Here is a 21,340-nt window from a genome sequence, read left to right on the forward strand (position 1 = left end):
TGTAGATGAACAGAGGAACCTTGGGCTGTATGTCTACAGATTCCTGAAGGTAACAGGACAGGTAGATAAGGTGGTTCAGAAAGCATACAGGTTACTTTCCTTTATTGGCTGAGGCATAGAATATAAGAGCAAGAAGGTTGGGCTAGAACTGTATAAAACACCAGTTAGACCGTAGAGTACGATGTACAGTTTGGATCACCACATTACAGGAAGGATCTGATCACACAAGAGAGGGTCCAAAGATGATTTATGAGATTGTTGCCAAGACTAGAGAATTTTAGCTATGAGGAAAGATTGTTTTCTTTGGAACAGAGGAAGTGGAGGGGAGATTCATTGGAGGTGTATAAAATTATGAGGGGCCTAGATAGAGTGGATAGCAAAGACCTATTTCCCCTAGCGGAGAAGTCAGTAATCAGGGAGCATAGATTTAAAGTGGAAGGATTAGAGGGGAGTTGAGAATTTCTTTTACCCAGAGGGTGGTGGCAGGGATCTGGAACTCACTGCCTGAAAGGGTGGTAGAGGCAGAAATCCTGATCGTATTTAAACAATACTTGGATATGCACTTGAGGTGCCTCAACCTACAGGGCTACTGACCAAGAGCTGGAAAGCAGGATGAAACTCAATAGCTCTTTTTCCGGCTGGCACAGAAACGATGGGCCGAAGGCCTCCTTCTAAGCTGTAAATTTCCTATGATTCTATGATCCTGCTGTCTGGCCTACACTCTCACTTATAAGTAACATCAGAATTGTGAGACAGGCAGAGAATGACCAGATTGTTGGTTCAGTAAGTCTTCCTGAACTAAAGCCTACCTTTCAGTGCTGGATCTCACTCTGACTTTGTCACTCCTCCATTATTGAGCTGTATTTCTGATGTACATAAGGCACACCCTGGGCTGTGTGTACAGACTGAGTTTTAAACACTTCAAAGAACAAAGAACAAAGGAACAAAGAACAGTACAGCACAGGAACAGGCCATTCGGCCCTCCAAGCCTGCGCTGATCTTGATGCCTGCCTAAACTAACACCTTCTGCATTTCCGGGGACCGTATCCCTCTATTCCCATCCTATTCATGTATTTGTCAAGATGCCTCTGAAACGTCGCTGTTGTATTAAACTTACTTTTTTTTCTTTTTCAGGTGACTGGTGATGGAACCATTTTCAACCCTTGTTTTAACAAAGAATACACTAGATTCATCAATATGACTACCTTCTATAACAGTCCGTGTGCATCTGGTCTGCACAATCCAACTCATCAAACAGTGAGGCTGATAGGGACAGGGAACTCTGACCAATGCACTAACTACATCAAAAGCATCTTCAATTTCACTTCTTGTACCTGGCGCAGCTGCTCATTTAACGGGGTTTACCAGCCCCAGGTTCAGGGGGAATTTGGGGTAAGTATTGCGAATATTTCAAGAAACTTCCTCATTCCAAACTGACCAACTGCACGACAGGTTCCTGTACACTGGCCCTCAGTGACCCAAACTCCGGGAGCAGGGCTTGGACCCACCTCAGACCAACGGCTTATAAACATAGGCAGATAGCACAAAATCAAAGAAGTAATGCTGAACCTTTATAAATCACTAGGTAGGCCCACCTGCAGTATTGTGGCCAATTCAAGGCACCACATTTTAGGAAGGATGTCAAGGCCTTGTAGAGGGTGCGGAGGAGATTTACTAGGATATGAACATCGGAGATAGGAGCAGGAGGAGGCCATTCAGCCCCTCGAGCCTGCTCCACCATTCAGTAAGATCATGGCTGATCTTCTACTTCAACACCATTTTCCTGCACTATCCCCGTAACCCTTGATGTTTTTAATATATAGAAATCTATTAATCTCTGTCTTGAGCATACTCAAAGACTGAGCCTCCACTGCCCTCTGGGGCAGTGAATTCCAAAGATTCACCATCCTCTGAGTGAAGAAATTCCTCCTCATCGCAGTCCTAAATGGCCTGTCCCTTATTCTGGGACTGTGTCCCCTGATTCTGGACTCCCCAACTAGGGGAAACATCCTTCCTGCATCAACCCTGTCTAGCCCTGTAAGAATTTTGTATGTTTGAATGAGATCATCTCTCATTCTTCTAAACTCCAGAGAATAAAGGCCCATGGTACCGGTGATAAATTATATAAAGAGACTAGAGAACATAGACCATAGAACAGTACAGCACAGTACAGGCCCTTTGGCCCACGATGTTGTGCCGAATCTTTAACTAAAGATCAAACTAACTACCTACTCTTCATTCTACTATCATCCATGTACCTATCCAAGAGTCGCTTAAATGTCCCTAATGTATCTGCTTCTACTACCACCGCTGGCAGCGCATTCCACACACCCACCACTCTCTGTGTAAAGAACCTACCTCTGACATCTCCCCGAAACCTTCCTCCAATCACCTTAAAATTATACCCCCTGGTGATAGCCCTTTCCACCCTGGGAAAAAGTCTCTGGCTATCCACTCTATCTATGCCTCTCATCATCTTGTACCCCTCTATCAAGTCACCTCTCATCCTTCTTCGCTCCAATGAGAAAAGCCCTAGCTCCCTCAGTCTTTCTTCGTAGGACATGCCCTCCAGTCCAGGCAGCATCCTGGTAAATCTCCTCTGCACCCTCTCTAAAGCTTCCACATCCTTCCTTTACAGCAGGGAAGGTTAAGAGGAAATTTGATGGAGGTCTTCAAAATTATGAAGGGTTTTGATGGAGTAAATGAGGAGAAACTGTTTCAACTGGCAGAAATGGGCGACACAGTGGCGCAGTGGTTAGCACTGCAGCCTCACAGCTCCAGGGACCCGGGTTTAATTCTGGGTACTGCCTGTGCGGAGTTTGCAAGCTCTCCCTGTGACCGCGTGGGTTTTCGCCGGGTGCTCCGGTTTCCTCCCACCACCAAAGACTTGCAGGTGATAGGTAAATTGACCATTATAAATTGCCCCTAGTGTAGGGAGGTGATAGGGAATATGGGATTACTGTAGGGTTAGTATAAATGGGTGGTTCTTGGTCGGCACAGACTCGGTGGGCCGAAGGGCCTGTTTCAGTGCTGTATCTATAAAATAAAAAAATACATAAATGTCAGTTGCCAGAGGACACAAATTTAAGGTAATTGAGAAAAGAGGGAGAGGGGAGGATGTTTTTCACACAGTGTTCTGGAATGTGCTGCCTAAAAAGGCAGTGGAAGCATACTCATTAATAACTTTCAAAAGGGAATTGGATAAATACTTAAAGGGAAAAGTTTACAGGGCTATGGGGAAAGGATGGGAGGAGTGGGACTAACTGGATCGCTCTTTAAAGAGCCAGAACAGTCACAATGGGCTGAATAGCCTCCTTCTGTGCTGTAAGATTTAATAAGGGGTTAAACAGTATTTGCCCCTGTGACTAAAGGCCTGCTCAGGTTGAGAAAAAGAACCCAACCGGACCTGAGTCCGACCCGGCCCGCGCCTGACCTGACCCTGACCCGACCCGACCCGACCCGACCCGAGCACAACCTGACCATCCCTTTACTTACCGTCTGACTCGGAACCTCCAGGAAGCTGCAGCGCGTGCGTGATGATGTCATAGTGACATCACTCGCTCACTGCGCAGACTCAGTTTTGTCCCGGACTCCCAGCTCAGGTAAGTTTTTTCATTTCAATACATACCGGCAGAGCACTTAAGGTGTATGTCCAGCCCGACCCAACCCTCCTGACCCAGTCCGACCCGACCCGACCCGACCCAGTCTGACCCGACCCGAGCCGACCCAACCCAGTCTGACCCGACCCAACCCAGTCCGACCCGACCCGAGCCAACCCGACCCAGTCTGACCCGACCCAACCCAGTCCGACCCGACCCAACCCGACCCGACCCAGTCCCACCCGACCCGGCCCAGTCCGACCCGACCCGACCCTCCTGACCCAGTCCGACCCAACCCGACACGACCCAACCCAGTCTGACCCGACCCGACCCAGTGTGACCCGACCCAACCCAGTCCGACCCGACCAAACCCGACCCGACCCAGTCCAAACCAGTCCGACCTGACCCAGTCCGACCTGACCCGACCCAGTCCGACCCGACCCAGTCCGACCCGACCCAACCCAGTCCGACCCGACCCGACCTGACCCGACTCAGTCCAACCCGACCCGACCCAGTCCGACCCGACCCGACCCGACCCAGTCTAACCCGACCCGACCCAGTCCAACCCGACCCGACCCAGTCCGACCAGACCCGACCCGACCCGACCCTCCTGACCCAGTCCGACCCAACCCGACACGACCCAACCCAGTCTGACCCGACCCGACCCAGTGTGACCCGACCAAACCCGACCCGACCCAGTCCAAACCAGTCCGACCTGACCCAGTCCGACCTGACCCGACCCAGTCCGACCCGACCCAGTCCGACCCGACCCAACCCAGTCCGACCCGACCCGACCTGACCCGACTCAGTCCAACCCGACCCGACCCAGTCCGACCAGACCCGACCAGACCCGACCCGACCCGACCCAGTCCGACCCGACCCAAACCCGAGCCGACCCAGTCCGACCCGACCCGACCCAGTCCGACCCGACCCGACCTCTAGGGTTGTAATCTCTGGATTATTCCCTGTGCCACGTGCCAGTGAGGCTAGAAATAGGAAGAGAGTGCAGCTAAACACGTGGCTGAACAGCTGGTGTAGAAGTGAGGGTTTCAGATATCTGGACCATTGGGCTCTCTTCAGGGACAGATGGGACCTATACAAGAAGGACAGGTTGCATCTAAACTGGAAGGGCACTAATATCCTGGCTGCAAGATTTGCTAGCGTCACTCGGGAGGGTTTAAACTAGTGTGGCAGGGGGGTGGGAACCAGAGCAGTAGGACAGCTAGTGAAATAAATGAGGAGGACATAGTAAATAAGGCCAGTAGGACTAAGAGGAAGAGCAGGCAGGGAGATGTTGCTGAGCACAGCGGGACTGGTGGTCTGAAGTGCATTTGTTTCAATGCGAGAAGTATAACAGGTAAGGCAGATGAACTTAGAGCTTGGATTAGTACTTGGAAATATGATGTTGTTGCTATTACAGAGACTTGGTTGAGGGAAGGGCAGGATTGGGAGCTAAATGTTCCAGGATTTAGAAGCTTCAGGCGGGATAGAGGGGGATGTAAAAGGGGTGGGGGAGTTGCATTACTGGTTAAGGAGAATATCACAGCTGTACTGAGGGAGGACACCTCGGAGGGGTCATGCAGCGAGGCAATATGGGTGGAGCTCAGGAATAGGAAGGGTGCAGTCACAATGTTGGGGGTTTACTACAGGCCTCCCAACAGCCAGCGGGAGGGAGAGGAGCAGATATGTAGACAGATTTTGGAAAGATGTAAAGGTAACAAGGTTGTGACGGTGGGTGATTTTAAATTCCCCAATATTGACTGGGACTCACTTAGTGCTAGGGGCTTGGATGGGGCAGAATTTGTGAGGAGCATCCAGGAGGGCTTCTTGAAACAGTATGTAGATAGTCCAACTAGGGATGGGGCCATTCTGGACCTGGTATTGGGGAATGAGCCCAGCTAGGTGGTTGAAGTTTCAGTGGGGGAGCATTTCGGGAGCAGTGACCATAATTCCGTAAGTTTTAAGGTACTTGTGGATAAGGATAAGAGTAGTCCTCGGGTGAAGGTGCTAAATTGGGGGAAGGCTAATTATAACAATATTAGGCAGGAACTGAAGAATTTAGATTGGGGGCGGCTGTTTGAGGGTAAATCAACATCTGACATGTGGGAGTCTTTCAAACGTCAGCTGATTAGAAATCAGGACCAGCATGTTCCTGTGAGGAAGAAAGACAAGTTTGGCAAGTTTCGGGAACCTTGGATAACGCGGGATATTGTGAGCCTAGTCAAAAAGAAAAAGGAAGCATTCGTAAGGGCTGGAAGGCTAGGAACAGACGAATCCCTTGAGGAATATAAAGACAGTAGAAAGGAACTTAAGCAAGGAGTTAGGGGGGCTAAAAGGGTCATGAAAAGTCATTGGCAAACAGGATTAAGGAAAATCCCAAGGCTTTTTATACATATATAAAGAGCAAGAGGGTAACCAGGGAAAGGGTTGGCCCAATCAAGGACAGAGATGGGAATCTATGTATGGAGCCAGAGGAAATGGGCGAGGTACTAAATGAGTACTTTGCATCAGTATTCACCAAGGAGAAGGACTTGGTGGATGATGAGCCTAGGGATGGGAGTGTAGATAGTCTCAGTCATCTCAATATCAAAAAGGAGGTGGTGTTGGGTGTCTTGCAAAGCATTAAGGTAGATAAGTCTCCAGGGCCTGATGGGATCTACCCTAGAATACTGAGGGAGGCAAGGGAAGAAATTGCTGTGGCCTTGACAGAAATCTTTGCATCCTCATTGGCTACAGGTGAGGTCCCAGAGGACTGGAGAATAGCCAATGTTGTTCCTTTGTTTAAGAAGGGTGGTAAGGATAATCCAGGAAATTATAGGCCGGTGAGCCTTACGTCAGTGGTAGGGAAACTATTAGAGAGGATTCTTCGGGACAGGATTTCCTCCCATTTGGAAACAAACAAACTTATTAGTGAGGGACAGCATGGTTTTGTGAAGGGGAGGTCGTGTCTTACTAATTTGATGGAGTTTTTTGAGGAAGTGACGAAGATGATTGATGAGGGAAGGGCGGTGGATGTTGTCTATATGGACTTTAGTAAAGCCTTTGACAAGGTCCCTCATGGCAGACTGGTGCAAAAGGTGAAGTCACACGGGATCAGAGGTGAGCTGGCAAGATGAATACAGAACTGGCTCAGTCACAGAAAACAGAGGGTAGCAGTGGATGGGTGTTTTTCTGAATGGAGGGATGTGACTAGTGGTGTTCCGCAGGGATCAGTGCTGGGACCTTTGCTGTTTGTAGTATATATAAATGATTTGGAGGAAAATGTAGCTGGTCTGATTAGTAAGTTTGTGGACGACACAAAGGTTGGTGGAGTTGCGGATAATGATGAGGATTGTCAGAGGATACAGCAGGATATAGATCGGTTGGAGACTTGGGCGGAGAAATGGCAGATGGAGTTTTATCTGGACAAATGTGAGGTATTGCATTTTGGAAGGTCTAATGCAGGTGGGAAGAAAACAGTAAATGGCAGAACCCTTAGGAGTATTGACAGGCAGAGAGATCTGGGCGTACAGGTCCACAGGTCACTGAAAGTGGCAACGCAGGTGGATAAGGTAGTCAAGAAGGCATACGGCATGCTTGCCTTCATCGGTCGGGGCATAGAGTATAAAAATTGGCAAGTCATGCTGCAGCTGTACAGAACCTTAGTTAGGCCACACTTAGAATATTGCGTGCAATTCTGGTCGCCACACTACCAGAAGGACGTGGAGGCTTTGGAGAGGGTACAGAGGAGGTTTACCAGGATGTTGCCTGGTCTGGAGGGCATTAGCTATGAGGAGAGGTTGGAAAAACTTGGATTGTTTTCACTGGAACGATGGAGGTGGAGGGGCGACATGATAGAGGTTTACAAAGTTATGAGCGGCATGGACAGAGTGGATAGTCAGAAGCTTTTTCCCAGGGTGGAAGAGTCAGTTACTAGGGGACATAGGTTTAAGGTGAGAGGGGCAAAGTTTAGAGGGGATGTGCGAGGCAAGTTTTTCACACAGAAGGTGGTGAGTGCCTGGAACTTGCTGCCAGGGGAGGTGGTGGAAGCAGATACGATAGTGACGTTTAAGAGACATCTTGACAAATATATGAATAGGAAGGGAATAGAGGGATATGGGCCCTGGAAGTGCAGAAGGTTTTAGTTTAGGCAGGCATCAAGATCGGCGCAGACTTGGAGGGCCGAATGGCCTGTTCCAGTGCTGTACTGTTCTTTGTTCTTTGTTCTTGACCCAGTCCGACCCGACCCGACCCGAACCCGACCCGACCCGACCCAGTCCGACCCGACCCGACCCGAACCCGACCCGACCCGACCCAGTCTGACCCGACCCGACCCGAACCGACATAGTCCGACCCGAGCTGACCCAGTCCGACCCGACCCGAACCCGAAAGCCGGATCTGGAAGAGGGGCCCAACCCAACCCGAACCCGACACATGTCATCGGGTCCCGTCGGGTTCGAGTCGGGTAGCAGGCCTTTACCTGTGACCATATCACATGGGCGGCACAGTGGTTAGCACCGCGTCTCACAGCTCCAGGGACCCGGGTTCAATTCTGGGTACTGCCTGTGCGGAGTTTGCAAGTTCTCCCTGTGACCGCGTGGATTTTTGCCAGGTGCTCCGGTTTCTTCCCACATCCAAAGACTTGCAGGTGATAGGTAAATTGGCCATTGTAAATTGCCCCTAGTGTAGGTCTGTGGTAGGGAATATGGGATTACTGTAGGGTTAGTATAAATGGGTGATTGTTGATCGGCACAGACTCGGTGGGCCGAAGGGCCTGTTTCAGTGCTGTATCTATAAATAAATAAATAACCAGACCCGCCCCATGTCAGTGTATCATTGGAAGGTGGGAGCAAGAAGAAAATACATAATAAAAGAACAATTTCTTCTGGAGAATAATCCAAGTTTCTGTGGCAATTGCAGTGTCTGAGGAACGCTGGGATGGCCCAGGATGAATGGTGACTAATCAAAACAAAGGCTTTTCTCATTCCATCTCTCCTTCTGTTCCCTCAGGCATTCTCTGCATTTTATTTTGTGATGAATTTTTTTAAGCTGGTGGATGAAGGGCCTCATGATTTGGATAAAGTGGAGAAGACAGTGGATGAGTTCTGCTCGAGGCCATGGGCTGAGGTTGGTGAGAGCTCTGGTTGTCCCAGTGTAAAGGTTCTGCAGCACAAACCCCCATCACATCCAGAATCAGAGGGTGCAGTGAGGACAGAACTGACGCACTGCTGCTGGGCACTTTTTTTATTCTTTCAGGCGATATGGGTGTCGTTGGCAAGACCAGCATTTATTGCCCATCCCTAATTGCCCTTGAGAAGGTGGTGGTGAGCTGCCTTCCTCAACCGCTGCAGTCCATTTGGGGTAGGTATACCCACAGTGCTGTTAGGAAGGGAGTTCCAGGATTTTGACCCAGTGACAGTGAAGGAACGGCGATATAGTTCCAAGTCAGAATGGTGTGTGACTTGGAGGGGAACTTGGAACTTGCAGGCGCTGGTGTTCCCATGCATCTGCTGCCCTTGTCCTTCTAGGTGGTAGAGGTCGCGGGTTTGGAAGGTGCTGTCTAAGGAGCCTTGGTGCTTTGCTGCAGTGCATCTTGTAGATGGTACACACTGCTGCCACTGTGCTTCGGTGGTGGAGGGAGTGAATGTTTGTAGATGGTGTGCCAATCAAACGGGCTGCTTTGTCCTGGATGATGTTGAGCTTCTTGAGTGTTGTTGGAGCTGCACCCATCCAGGCAAGTGGAGAGTATTCCATCACACTCCTGACTTGTGCCTTGTAGATGGTGGACAGGCTTTGGGGAGTCAGGAGGTGAGTTACTCGCCGCAGGATTCCTAGCCTCTGACCTGCTCTTGTAGCCAGAGTATTTATAGGGCTGGTCCAGTTCAGTTTCTGGCCGATAGTAATCCCAGGATGTTGATAGTGGGGGATTCAGCGATGGTAATGCCATTGATTGTCAAGGGGAGATGGTTAGATTCACTCCTGTTGGAGATGGTCATTGCCTGGCACTTGTGTGGTGCGTATATTACTTGCCACTTATCAGCCCAAGCCTGAAGCTTGATGCATATGGACACAGACTGCTTCAATATCTGAGGAGATGTGCATAATACTGAATATCATACGATCATCAGCGAACATCACCACTTCTGACCTTATGATGGAGGGAAGGTCATTAATCACTTAAGTTTTTTGAAGGAGTAACCGAGATGGTTGATGAGGGCAATGCTGTTGATGTGGTGTACGTGGACTTCCAAAAGGCATTTGATACAGTGCCACACAACAGACTTGTGAGCAAACTTGTAGCTCATGGAATAAAAAGGGACGGTAGCAACATGGATACGAAATTGGCTGAGTGACAGGAAACAAAGAGCAATGGTTAATGGATGTTTTTCGGGCTGGAGGAAGGTTTGTAGTGGAGTTCCCCAGGGATCAGTGTTGGGACCCTTGCTTTTCCTGATATATATTAATGACCTAAACCTTGGTGTACAGGGTACAATTTCAAAGTTTGTGGATGATATGAAACTTGGAAGCATTGTGAACTGTGAGGAGGATAGTGTAGAACTTCAAAGGGACATAGACAAGTTGGTGGAATGGGCAGACAGGTGGCAGATGAAGTTCAATGCAGAGAAATGTGAAGTGATTCATTTTGGTAGGAAGAACATGGAGAGACAATATAGAATAAAGGGTACAATTCTAAAGGGAGTGCAGGAGCAGAGGGACCTGGGTGTATTTGTGCGTAAGTCATTGAAGATGGCAGGACAGGTTGAGAGAGCAGTTAATAAAGCGTACAGTAACCTGGGCTTTATTAATAGAGGCATAGCGTACAAGAGCAAGGAAGTTATGTTGAACTTGTATAAAACACTAGTTCAGCCTCAGCTGGAGTATTGCGTCCAATTCTGGGTGCCGCACTTGAGGAAAGACGTGAGGGCATTGGAAAGAGTACAGAAAAGATTCACGGGAATGGTTCCAGGGATGAGGAATTTCAGTTATGAAGATAGGTTGGAGAAGTTAGGACTGTTTTCCTTGGAGAAGAGAAGGCTGAGAGGTGATTTGATAGAGGTATTCAAAATCATGAGGGGTCTGGACAGAGTAGTTAGAGAGAAACTGTTCCCACTCGTGAAAGGATTGAAAACAAGAGGGCACAGATTTAAAGTATTTGCTAAGAGAAGCAAAAGTGACATGAGGAAAAACTTTTTCACACAGCGAGTGGTTAAGGTCTGGAATGCGTTGCCTGAGAACATGATGGAGGCAGGTTCAATTGAAGCATTCAAATGGGAATTAGACAGTTATATGTTAAGGAATAATGTGCAGGGTTATGGAGAGAAGGCAGGGGAATGGAACTGAGGGAGTTGCTCAGAGAACCAGTGCAAACACGATGGGCCGAATGGCCTCCTTCTGTGCTGTAGCAATTCTGAGATTCTGTAATTGATGAAGCAGCTGAAGATGGTTGGGCCTAAGGCACTACCCTGAGGAACTCCTGCAGTGATGTCTTGGGGCTGAGATGATTGACCTCCAACAACTACAACCATCTTCCATTGTACTAGGTATGACTCCAACCAGTGGAGAGTTCTCCCCCGATTCCCATTGACTTCAGTTTGGCTCAGGCTCCTCCATGCTACACTCGGTCAAATGCTGCCTTGATATCCAGGGCAGTCACTCTCACCTGACCTCACCTGAATGGTGCTGGAGATTTATTGCAGCAGGGGATATTTCCCGTGTCTCAGAATCTTGGACATGTGCCTGTAGAAACCCCCCAGTGTCACTGTACCAGTTTTGGGGAGGATTAACAGGTCAGCTGTACAAGGTAGAACTCAACAAGGAGTCCACTGGATTCCTTTGGAAAGATCTGAGTTTGAGGGTAAAAGCTAGGCTCACTATGGAAGAACAGGTCTAGGTGTACAGGGGAGAGGGGCATCCTGTTGCTAACACGAATCTTTGAAGATTGCCACCCATTCTGCAGCTATTTCCCAGGAATCAATCTCATGTTCATTGAGCTGAGGAAGTGAATGTTTGTGTCTGAAGAATGTTCCAATGAGAAACGAGTCGATGAGCAGGTACAATTATTGCTAATCCTTCTGTGGCCAGAGTTTTCTGTTTAATGCCCAAATGGGGAGAAAATCCCATGATAGCAGGAACAGGAGCAGAAAACCCCAGCCACTGAACTAATGTATGAAGAGGACAATATTAGCCACCAGTGCCCAGCCTTGTGTTTATCGGTCTGGACTGACCACGCTGTGGAGGGTAAGGTCAGTAACACCTGTGATCAAGTCCAGCAGCTTGCTGAACAGGAGCTTTCAATGAGGCAATCACTCACTGAGAACGCTTAGCTCCTCGCACTAGTCTAGGACCCACCTGTACACAGTACTCATAGTGCAGCCTTTGTCTGTCTTTTTATTTATCTCTACCTTTTACATTCAAATATTTTGAGCATTTCCCTCTTTCACATTCTTTTATTCCTCCTATTTTTTTCTAGTATGTTTTCTATTTTCTCTCTCAGCGGGAGTATCTGAAGCTTCAGTCAGGTCTGACAGCAAACTGGCAGCTCAGTGCTCGGTTTAGCTCTCGGTTAGTGTTGCCTGGTGCTGGTGTAATTACAAGCCCCCAGATTACTATAAAGTTTGACTGTTACCTGGTTACCTAAACCCCCTAGTGGTGTCGAACAAGGGAAACAAATGTAGGGATTAATCACAGGAGTCATGGGTTTGGTTTCTTTTCATGATATTATCTTATTCTTAACAGGTTAAAAGTAAGCACAAGATTGAAGAACGATACCTGAGTGAATACTGCTTCTCTGGACATTATATCCTCGTCCTCCTGGAGAATGGCTACAATTTTACCTCCAGTAATTGGAACACAATCAAATTTATGAAAAAGGTTTGTACCCGAGCCACTGATTCCATCCCTCCCAGCCTCATCTCAGCATAAACCAGACCGTTCACAATCTTGCCTTTCTATTTGATCCTGAGCTGAGCTCTGACCTCATTCTCTCCATCACCAAGACTGTTTACTTCCACTTGTGTAATATCACTTGTTGCTACTGCTGCCTCAGCCCATCTGCTGCTGAAACTCTCATTCATGTTTTTGTCACGTCCAGACTTGTGTTTTCCAGTGCTCTGCAGGACAGCCTCTCATCTTACACCCTCCATAAACCTCTGCTCATTTATAACCCTACTGTCTGTGTCCTAACCCTCAACAAGTCCCAATCACCCATCACAAGATTATCAGATCATTTTAAATCAGGGAGGCAATTCGTCCCATCTCAGTTCATCAATCCAGAATAATTCCAAGGTCTCTCCCTTGCTGCATGTACTGGTTTTTAAATGATTCTGATGTTTGTTGTTGCAATGCTCTGGGAGTCCATTTCAGTGGAAAGAAATCTTCCTGTTATCATTACTAACCTTAACTTTAAACCTGTGACATCTTGTCCAAGTCTTATAATTTAAAGTAATATTTCGATTGACCTCCTCCATTCTATATTCTATTTACAATCTTATAGATCTTATAACTGCTCAGATACTGAAGCAGTTTTTACCAATATGCAGCAAGACGTGGACAATATTTGGGTTCAGGACAACTGATCAGAACTTGCAGTGGCATGGGGAGGATCCAGTTGTCATGGTCCACGTGGTTACCAGTGACATAGATAGAACTAGGAAGGAGGTTCTGCTTAGAGGGTATGAGCAGCTCGGGGCTAAATTAAAAAGCAGAACCACAAAGGTAATAATTTCTGGATGACTACCTGAGCCACGAGCAAATTGGCACAGGGTCAATAGGGTTAGAGAGTTGAATGCGTGGCTCAAAGATTGGGGTGAGAGAAATCGGTTCAGAGTTATTGGGCACTAGCAGCAGTACTGGCGAAAGTGGGAACTGTACCGTTTGGACGATCTTCATCTGAAGTGTGCTGGGACCAGCGTTCTGACAAGTCGTATAACTAGGGCAGTAGATAGGGCTTTAAACTAAATAGTGGGGGGGGACGGATCACCTGAGAAAAGATGTGGTAAATTAAAGGGAAAGGACAAGGCAATAGAGCAAGGTAGCAATAAGGATAACGATAATCAGAGTGCGGCAAGAAGGGACAGAGCGTACAAACTTAAGAATGCACCAGCAGATAAGACCAGAATTTGCAAAAATAGTAAAAAGACCAAACTAAAATCTCTGTATCTGAATTTGTGCAGCATTTGTATCAAAACGGATGAATTGTCAACACAGAGAAATAAATATGTATGACCTGATAGTCATTACAGAGACATACTGCAAGGTGACCAACGCTGGGACCTGAATATTCAAGGATACTTGACATTTCAGAAGGACAGGAAGCTAGGAAAAGGTGACATTAGTACCATAGAGAGAGATGACCTTAGTTCTAAAGATCAAGATGTAGAATCAGTTTGGGTAGAGATAAGAAATAGCAAAGGTAAGAAGTCACTTGTGGGAGTAGTTTATAGGTCCCCTACCAGTAGCTACACTGTAGGATAGAGTATACAGGAAGAAATAATGGGGGCTTGTAAGAAAGGTACAGCAATAATCATAGGTGATTTTAATCTACATATAGATTGGACAAATCAGATTAGCAAAGGTAGCCTGGAAGATGAGTTTCTAGAGTATATTCAGGACAGTTTCTTAGAGCAGCACGTTCTGGAGCCAACCAGAGAGCAGACTAGTCTAGACCTGGTTATGTGCAATGAGACAGGATTAATTAACGACATCATAGTAAAGGAGACTTTAGGTAACATGTTTGAATTTTGCATTCAGTTTGAGGGTGAGAAATGTTGGTAGTGTTTTAAACTTAAATAAAGGCAATGACAATGATATGAAGGCAGAGCTAGCTAAAGTGAACTGGGAAATTAGGTTAAAGGGTAGGACTGCAGAGATGCAGTGGCAGACATTTCATAACACTCAGCAAAGATACATTCCAGTGAGAAAGACTCCAGGGTAAGGATGCACCATCCGTGGCAAACTAAGGAAGTTAAAGATAGTATCAAATTGAAAGACAAATCGTACAAATCTGTAAAGATTAGTGGTAGGTCAGAAGATTGGACAGAATTTAAAAACCAGCAAAGATGAATGAAAAAATAATGAGGAGAGAGAAATTATAGTATGGAGAAAGCTAGCTAGAAATATAAAAACGGATAGTAAGACTTTCTAAAATATTTAAAAAGGAAACAAGTAACTGAAGTGAACGTTGGTCCTCTAGAGAGAGAGTCTGGGAATTAATAATAGGAAATAAGGAAATGGTGGAAACGTTGAAAAGATATTTTTTGTCGGTCTTCACTGTAGAAGACACAAAAAAATCCCAGAAATACTTGTAAATCAAGAGGTGAAAGGGCAGGAGGAACTTAAAACAATTACAATCACCAGGGAAAGGGTACTGAGTAAACTATCAGAATGAACGGCTGACAGGTCCCCAGGACACAATGGCCTGCATTGTAGGGTCATAAAAGAAGTAATTGCTGAGATAGTAGATGCATTGGTTGAAATTTTCCAAAATTTGCTAAATTCTGGAAAAGTCCTATTAGATTGGAAAATAGCGAATGTAACTCCTCAATTCAGGAAAGGAGGGAGACAGAAAGCAGGAAACTACAGGCCAGTTAGCTTAACATCTGTCTTAGGGAAAATGTTAGAATCTATTATTAAGGAGGTTATAGCAGGGCATTTAGAAACTCTTAATGCAATCAGGCAGAGTCAATATGGTTTTATGAAAGGGAAATCATGTTTAACTAATTTATTAGAGTTCTTTGAGGAAGTGGCAAGCAAGGGGGATAAAGGGGAACCTGTAGATGTGGTGTACTTGGATTTCCAAAAGGCATTTGATAATGTGCCACATCAAAGGTTACGACACAAAATAATAGCTCATATAGCTCATGCTGTGGGGTTAACATATTAGCATGGATAGAGGCAAGAAATGCTGGAAATACTCAGCAGGTCTGGCAGCATCTGTGGAGAGAGAAGCAGAGTTAACATTTCAGTTCTGATGAAGGGTCAGTTGCCTGAAACGTTAACTCTGCTTCTATCTCCACAGATGCTGCCAAGACCTGTTGAGTATTTCCAACATTTCTTGTTTTTATTTCAGATTTCCAGCATCTGCAGTATTTTGCTTTTATTATAGCATGGATAGAGGATTGGTTAGCTAACAGGAAGCAGATAGTAGGGATAAATGGGGCTTTTTGGGTTGGCAAGCTTGTAACTAGTGGTGTGCGACAGGTATCAATGCTGGGCTTCAACTATTTACAATCTCTATCAGTGGCTTGGATGAAGGGACCTAATGTGTGGTAACTAAATGACACAAAGATAGGTTGGAGAGTAAGTTGTGAAGAGGACATAAAAGTTCTGCAAAGGGATATTGATAGGTTAAGTGAGTGAGCAAAAATTTGGCAGATGGAGTATAATGTGAGAAAATGTGAACTTGTCCACTTTGGCAGGAAGAATAGAAAAACTTCATACCATTTAAATGGAGAGAGATTGCAGAACTTTGCGATACAGAAGGATCTGGGTGTCCTGGTACATGAATCACAAAAGGTTAGTTTGCAGGTACAGCAAATGATTAGGAAGGCAAATGGAATGTTATAGTTTATTGCAAGGGAAATAGAATAAACACGTAGGGAGGTTTTGCTCCTGTTGTACAGGGTCTTGGTGAGACCACTTCTGGAGTGCTGAGTACAGTTTTGGTCCCCTGTTTTAAGAAAGGATATAATTGCATTAGAAACAGTTCAGAGAAGGTTCACTCGACTGAATCCTGGGATGAAGGGGTTATCTCATGAGGAAAGGTTGAGCAGTTGGGCCTGTATCCATTACAGTTTAGAAGAATGAGGGGTGATCTTATTGAAAAATATAAGATCCTTAGGGGACTTGACAGGGTGGGTGCTGAACGGATGCTTCCCCTTTTGGGCGAGACTGGAACAAGGGGACACAGTTTAAAAATTAGGGGTCTCCCATTTAAGATAGAGATGAGGAGAATTTTTTTTCTGTCAGAGGTTTGTTAGTCTGAGGAATTCTCTTTCCCCGAGAGCAGTGGAGCTAGCGTCATTGAATATTTTTAAGGCTGAGTGAGATCAATTCTTGATTGACAAGGGAGTCAAGGTTAAAGCAGGTAGGCAGGAAAGTAGAGTTGAGGCCACAATCAGATCAGCCATGATCTGATCAAATGACGGAGCAGGCTCAACAGTCTGAATGGCCGACTCCTGCTCCTAATTCATATGCACGTATGTAATATTGAGGCTTGGGCTGATAAGTGGTAAGTAATATTCGTGCCACATAAGTGCCAGGCAGTGATCATCTCCCCTCCTCCCTCGCACCCCCTCCCCCTTCACCCCACCCCTTCCCCCCTCGCATCCCCTCCCCCTCGCATCCTCCCCCCTCACACCCCCTTCCCCGCTCCCCCTTCTCCCCCCCGCACACCCTTCCACCAACCCCCTCCCCCCTCCCACCCCTTCTCCCACCTCGCACCCCCTTCCCCACTCCCCTTTCCCACACCCCTTTCCCCGCTTCCCCTTCCCCCCACACCTCCTTCCACCTGGCACTCCCCTTCCCCCTCGCAACCCCTTCCACCCACCCCTCCCCCATCGCACACCCTTCCCCGCACCCCTTCCCCCACTCCTCCCCCATCGCACACCCTTCCCTGCTCCCCCTTCCCCCTCATAACCCCTCCCCCCTCGCATCCCCTCCTCCTTGCACCCCCTCCCCCCTTCCCTCTTCCTCCATGAAATCACACAGTTTACTTGTTAGGGCCCCTGCTCAGGGATAGGAGTTAACAACCCCACTGCCTTGTGGGAGTCTCGGGAGAGACCAAGGCTAAGGGAGTAAACTCTAACAGAAAATCCGGAGCGGAATCCCGAAGGCGGTCATGTGTCACCTTTGGCATGTTTCCGGCAGTTCCTGCAGCCATACCGGTGCCAAACTTTGTGCTCTGCACTCCTTTGGACCCCACCAGGAAGGCCGAGAGGGGGGTTTTGAAGCTTGTGAGGCTCACAACCTCCATACATCCGCCCAGGCATGCGCCATGGAGAGGTCACTCCATAGTCGCCTCACAGCGACCAAAACAATACGGAAGGCAGCAGTTACAGGTTATAAGTGCAGCTCAATTGGCGTAGAGATTGGGCGCCACGGGTTGCCTTTGTCGGTGGGAGAGGTCATCACACCTCACTGGACAGCTACCGCCCGCCTCAAACCGGGCAGCCCCCGGTCAATAAGGTTCTGTCCCGCCACAGTCCACCTGCTTCAATGGGTGCTTGGAGCTCCGGGTCATTGCCCGAAAAGTGGACTGTAACACCGCACCAAACAACACGACCAAAAAAAGGAAAGAAGGTACCAGCCGTTCGCTTTGCAAGCTGGAACGTCAGAACTATGTGTCCTGGCCTGTCGGAAGACCTTACACAAATCAGCAATTCTCGGAAGACCGCCATCATTAACAACAAGCTCAGTCGACTCCATGTGGACATTGCAGCACTTCAGGAGACACGCCTCCCTGCGAGCGGATCTCTAGCAGAGCAAGACTACACCTTCTTCTGGCAGGGTAGGGATCCTGAAGAACCAAGACAGCATGGAGTGGGCTTCGCCATCAGAAACTCCTTGCTCAGCATGATAGAGCCTCCCTCAAATGGCTCGGAATGCATACTGTCTATCCGACTGCTCATCACCTCTGGTCCAGTACACCTACTCAGCATCTATGCTCCAACACTCTGCTCCCCACCTGAAGCTAAAGATCAGTTCTACGAGGAACTCCATAACATCATTAGTAGCATCCCCAACACCGAACACCTATTCCTGCTGGGGGACTTTAATGCCAGGGTTGGGGCCGACCATGACACAGGGCCCTCCTGCCTCGGGCACTATGGTATTGGAAGGATGAATGAGAATGGACAGAGACTGCTTGAGTTGTGTACCTATCATAACCTCTGCATCACCAACTCGTTCTTTCACACTAAACCCTGTCACCAGGTTTCTTGGAGGCACCCAAGATCGCGTCATTGGCACCAGCTGGACCTCATCGTCACAAGGCGAGCCTCCTTAAACAGTGTTCAAATCACACGCAGCTTCCACAGTGCGGACTGCGACACCGACTACTCCCTGGTGTGCAGCAAGGTTAGACTCAGACCAAAGAAGCTGCATCACTCCAAGCAGAAGGGCCACCCGCGCATCAAGACGAGCAGAATTTCTCATCCACAACTGTTACATAAGTTTCTAAATTCATTTGAAAATGCCCTTCAAAACACTCCTACAGGGGATGCTGAGACCAAGTGGGCCCACATCAGAGACGCCATCTATGACTCAGCAATGACCACCTATGGAAAATGTGTGAAGCGGAATGCAGACTGGTTTCAATCTCACTTTGAAGAGCTGGAACCTGTCATAGCCGCTAAGCGCATTGCACTGTTGAACTACAAGAAAGCCCCCAACGAGTTAACATCCGTAGCACTTAAAGTAACCAGAAGCACTGCACAAAGAACAGCCAGGCGCTGTGCAAATGACTACTGGCAACACCTATGCAGTCATATTCAGCTGGCCTCAGACACCGGAAACATCAGAGGAATGTATGATGGCATTAAGAGAGCTTTTGGGCCAACCATCAAGAAGATCGCTCCCCTCAAATCTAAATCAGGGGACATAATCACTGACCAACGCAAACAAATGGACCGCTGGGTGGAGCACTGCCTAGAACTGTACTCCAGGGAAAATGCTGTCACTGAGACCACCCTCAATGCAGCCCAGTCTCTGCCGGTCATGGATGAGCTGGACGTACAGCCAACAAAATCAGTAACGCCATTGATTCTCTAGCCAGCGGAAAAGCCCCTGGGAAGGACGGCATTACCTCTGAAATAATCAAGAGTGCCAAGCCTGCTATACTCTCAGCACTACATGAACTGCTATGCCTGTGCTGGGACGAGGGTGCAGTACCTCAGGACATGCGCGATGCCAATATCATCACCCTCTATAAAAACAAAGGTGACCGCGGTGACTGCAACAACTACTGTGGAATCTCCCTGCTCAGCATAGTGGGGAAAGTCTTCGCTCGAGTCATTTTAAACAGGCTCCAGAAGCTGGCTGAGCGTGTCTACCCTGAGGCACAGTGTGGCTTTCGAGCAGAGAGATCGACCATTGACATGCTGTTCTCCCTTCGTCAGATACAGGAGAAATGCCGTGAACAACAGATGCCCCTCTACGTTGCTTTCATTGATCTCACCAAAGCCTTTGACCTCGTCAGCAGACGTGGTCTCTTCAGACTACTAGAAAAGATCGGATGTCCACCAAAGATACTAAGTATCACCACCTCATTCCATGACAATATGAAAGGCACAATTCAGCATAGTGGCTCCTCATCAGACCCCTTTCCTATCCTGAGTGGTGTGAAACAGGGCTGTGTTCTCACACCAACACTGTTTGGGATTTTCTTTTCCCTGCTGCTCTCACATGTGTTCAAGTCCTCTGAAGAAGGAATTTTCCTCCACACAAGATCAGGGGGCAGGTTGTTCAACCTTGCCCGTCTAAAAGCGAAGCCCAAAGTACGGAAAGTCCTCATCAGGGAACTCCTCTTTGCTGACGATGCTGCATTAACATCTCACTCTGAAGAGTGTCTGCAGAGACTCATCAACAGGATTGCGGCTGCCTGCAACGAATTTGGCCTAACCATCAGCCTCAAGAAAACCAATATCATGGGACAGGATGTCAGAAATGCTCCATCCATCAATATCGGCGACCACGCTCTGGAAGTGGTTCAAGAGTTCACCTACCTAGGCTCAACTATCACCAGTAACCTGTCTCTAGATGCAGAAATCAACAAGCGCTTGGGAAAGGCTTCCACTGCTATGTCCAGACTGGCCAAGAGTGTGTGGGAAAATGGTGCACTGACATGGAACACAAAAGTCCGAGTGTATCAAGCCTGTGTCCTCAGTACCTTGCTCTATGGCAGCGAGGTCTGGACAACGTATGTCAGCCAAGAGCGACGTCTCAATTCATTCCATCTTCGCTGCCTCCAGAGAATCCATGGCATCAGGTGGCAGGACCGTATCTCCAACACAGAAGTCCTCGAGACGGCCAACATCCCCAGCTTATACACACTACTGAGTCAGCGGCGCTTGAGATGGTTTGGCCATGTGAGCCGCATGGAAGATGGCAGGATCCCCAAAGACACATTGTATAACGAGCTCGCCACTGGTATCAGACCCACCGGCCGTCCATGTCTCCACTTTAAAGACGTCTGCAAACGCGACATGAAGTCCTGTGACACTGACCACAAGTCGTGGGAGTCAGTTGCCAGTGATCGCCAGAGCTGGCGGGCAGCCATAAAGGCGGGGCTAAAGAGTGGCGAGTCGAAGAGACTTAGCAGTTGGCAGGAAAAAAGACAGAGGCGCAAGGGGAGAGCCAACTGTGTAACAGCCCCGACAACCAATTTTATCTGCAGCACCTGTGGAAGAGCCTGTCACTCTAGAATTGGCCTTTATAGCCATTCCAGGCGCTGCTTCACAAACCACTGACCACCTCCAAGCGCTTACCCATTGTCTCTCGAGATAAGGAGGCCAAAGGAGAAGAAGAAGAAGAATATTTATGCCACACAAGTGCCAGGCAATGACCATCTCCCACAAGAGAGAATCTAACCATCTCCCCTTGACATTACCATCGCTGAATTCCCCACTATCAACATCCTAGGGGTTACCATTGACCAGAAACTGAACTGAACAGCCATATAAATACCATGGCTACAAGAGCAGGTCAGAGGCTGGGAATTCTGAGCCGAGTGACTGAACTCCTAACTTCCCAAAGCCTGTCTGTTA

General features: G+C 47.8%; 2 protein-coding genes across 6 annotated transcripts in view; one reads left to right on the forward strand and one right to left on the reverse strand.

Moving 5' to 3' along the window:
• Nucleotides 1–21,340, reverse strand: part of aldh18a1 (aldehyde dehydrogenase 18 family, member A1) — an 875,135-nt gene that overhangs the window by 674,443 nt on the left and 179,352 nt on the right. The gene's annotated exons all lie outside the window — the stretch shown is intronic.
• entpd1 (ectonucleoside triphosphate diphosphohydrolase 1) overlaps nt 1–21,340 on the forward strand; it is a 267,499-nt gene that overhangs the window by 242,564 nt on the left and 3,595 nt on the right. For all 5 annotated transcript variants that reach the window (XM_068053230.1, XM_068053229.1, XM_068053228.1 and 2 more), the window contains 3 exons: nt 1,135–1,392; nt 8,589–8,705; nt 12,315–12,449. In XM_068053230.1, the coding sequence (XP_067909331.1) occupies nt 1,135–1,392; nt 8,589–8,705; nt 12,315–12,449 (510 nt within the window). The remainder of the gene's footprint in view (nt 1–1,134; nt 1,393–8,588; nt 8,706–12,314; nt 12,450–21,340) is intronic.

This window comes from Heterodontus francisci, chromosome 20 (assembly GCF_036365525.1).
Source record: "Heterodontus francisci isolate sHetFra1 chromosome 20, sHetFra1.hap1, whole genome shotgun sequence".
NCBI classification, from domain to species: domain Eukaryota; kingdom Metazoa; phylum Chordata; class Chondrichthyes; order Heterodontiformes; family Heterodontidae; genus Heterodontus; species Heterodontus francisci.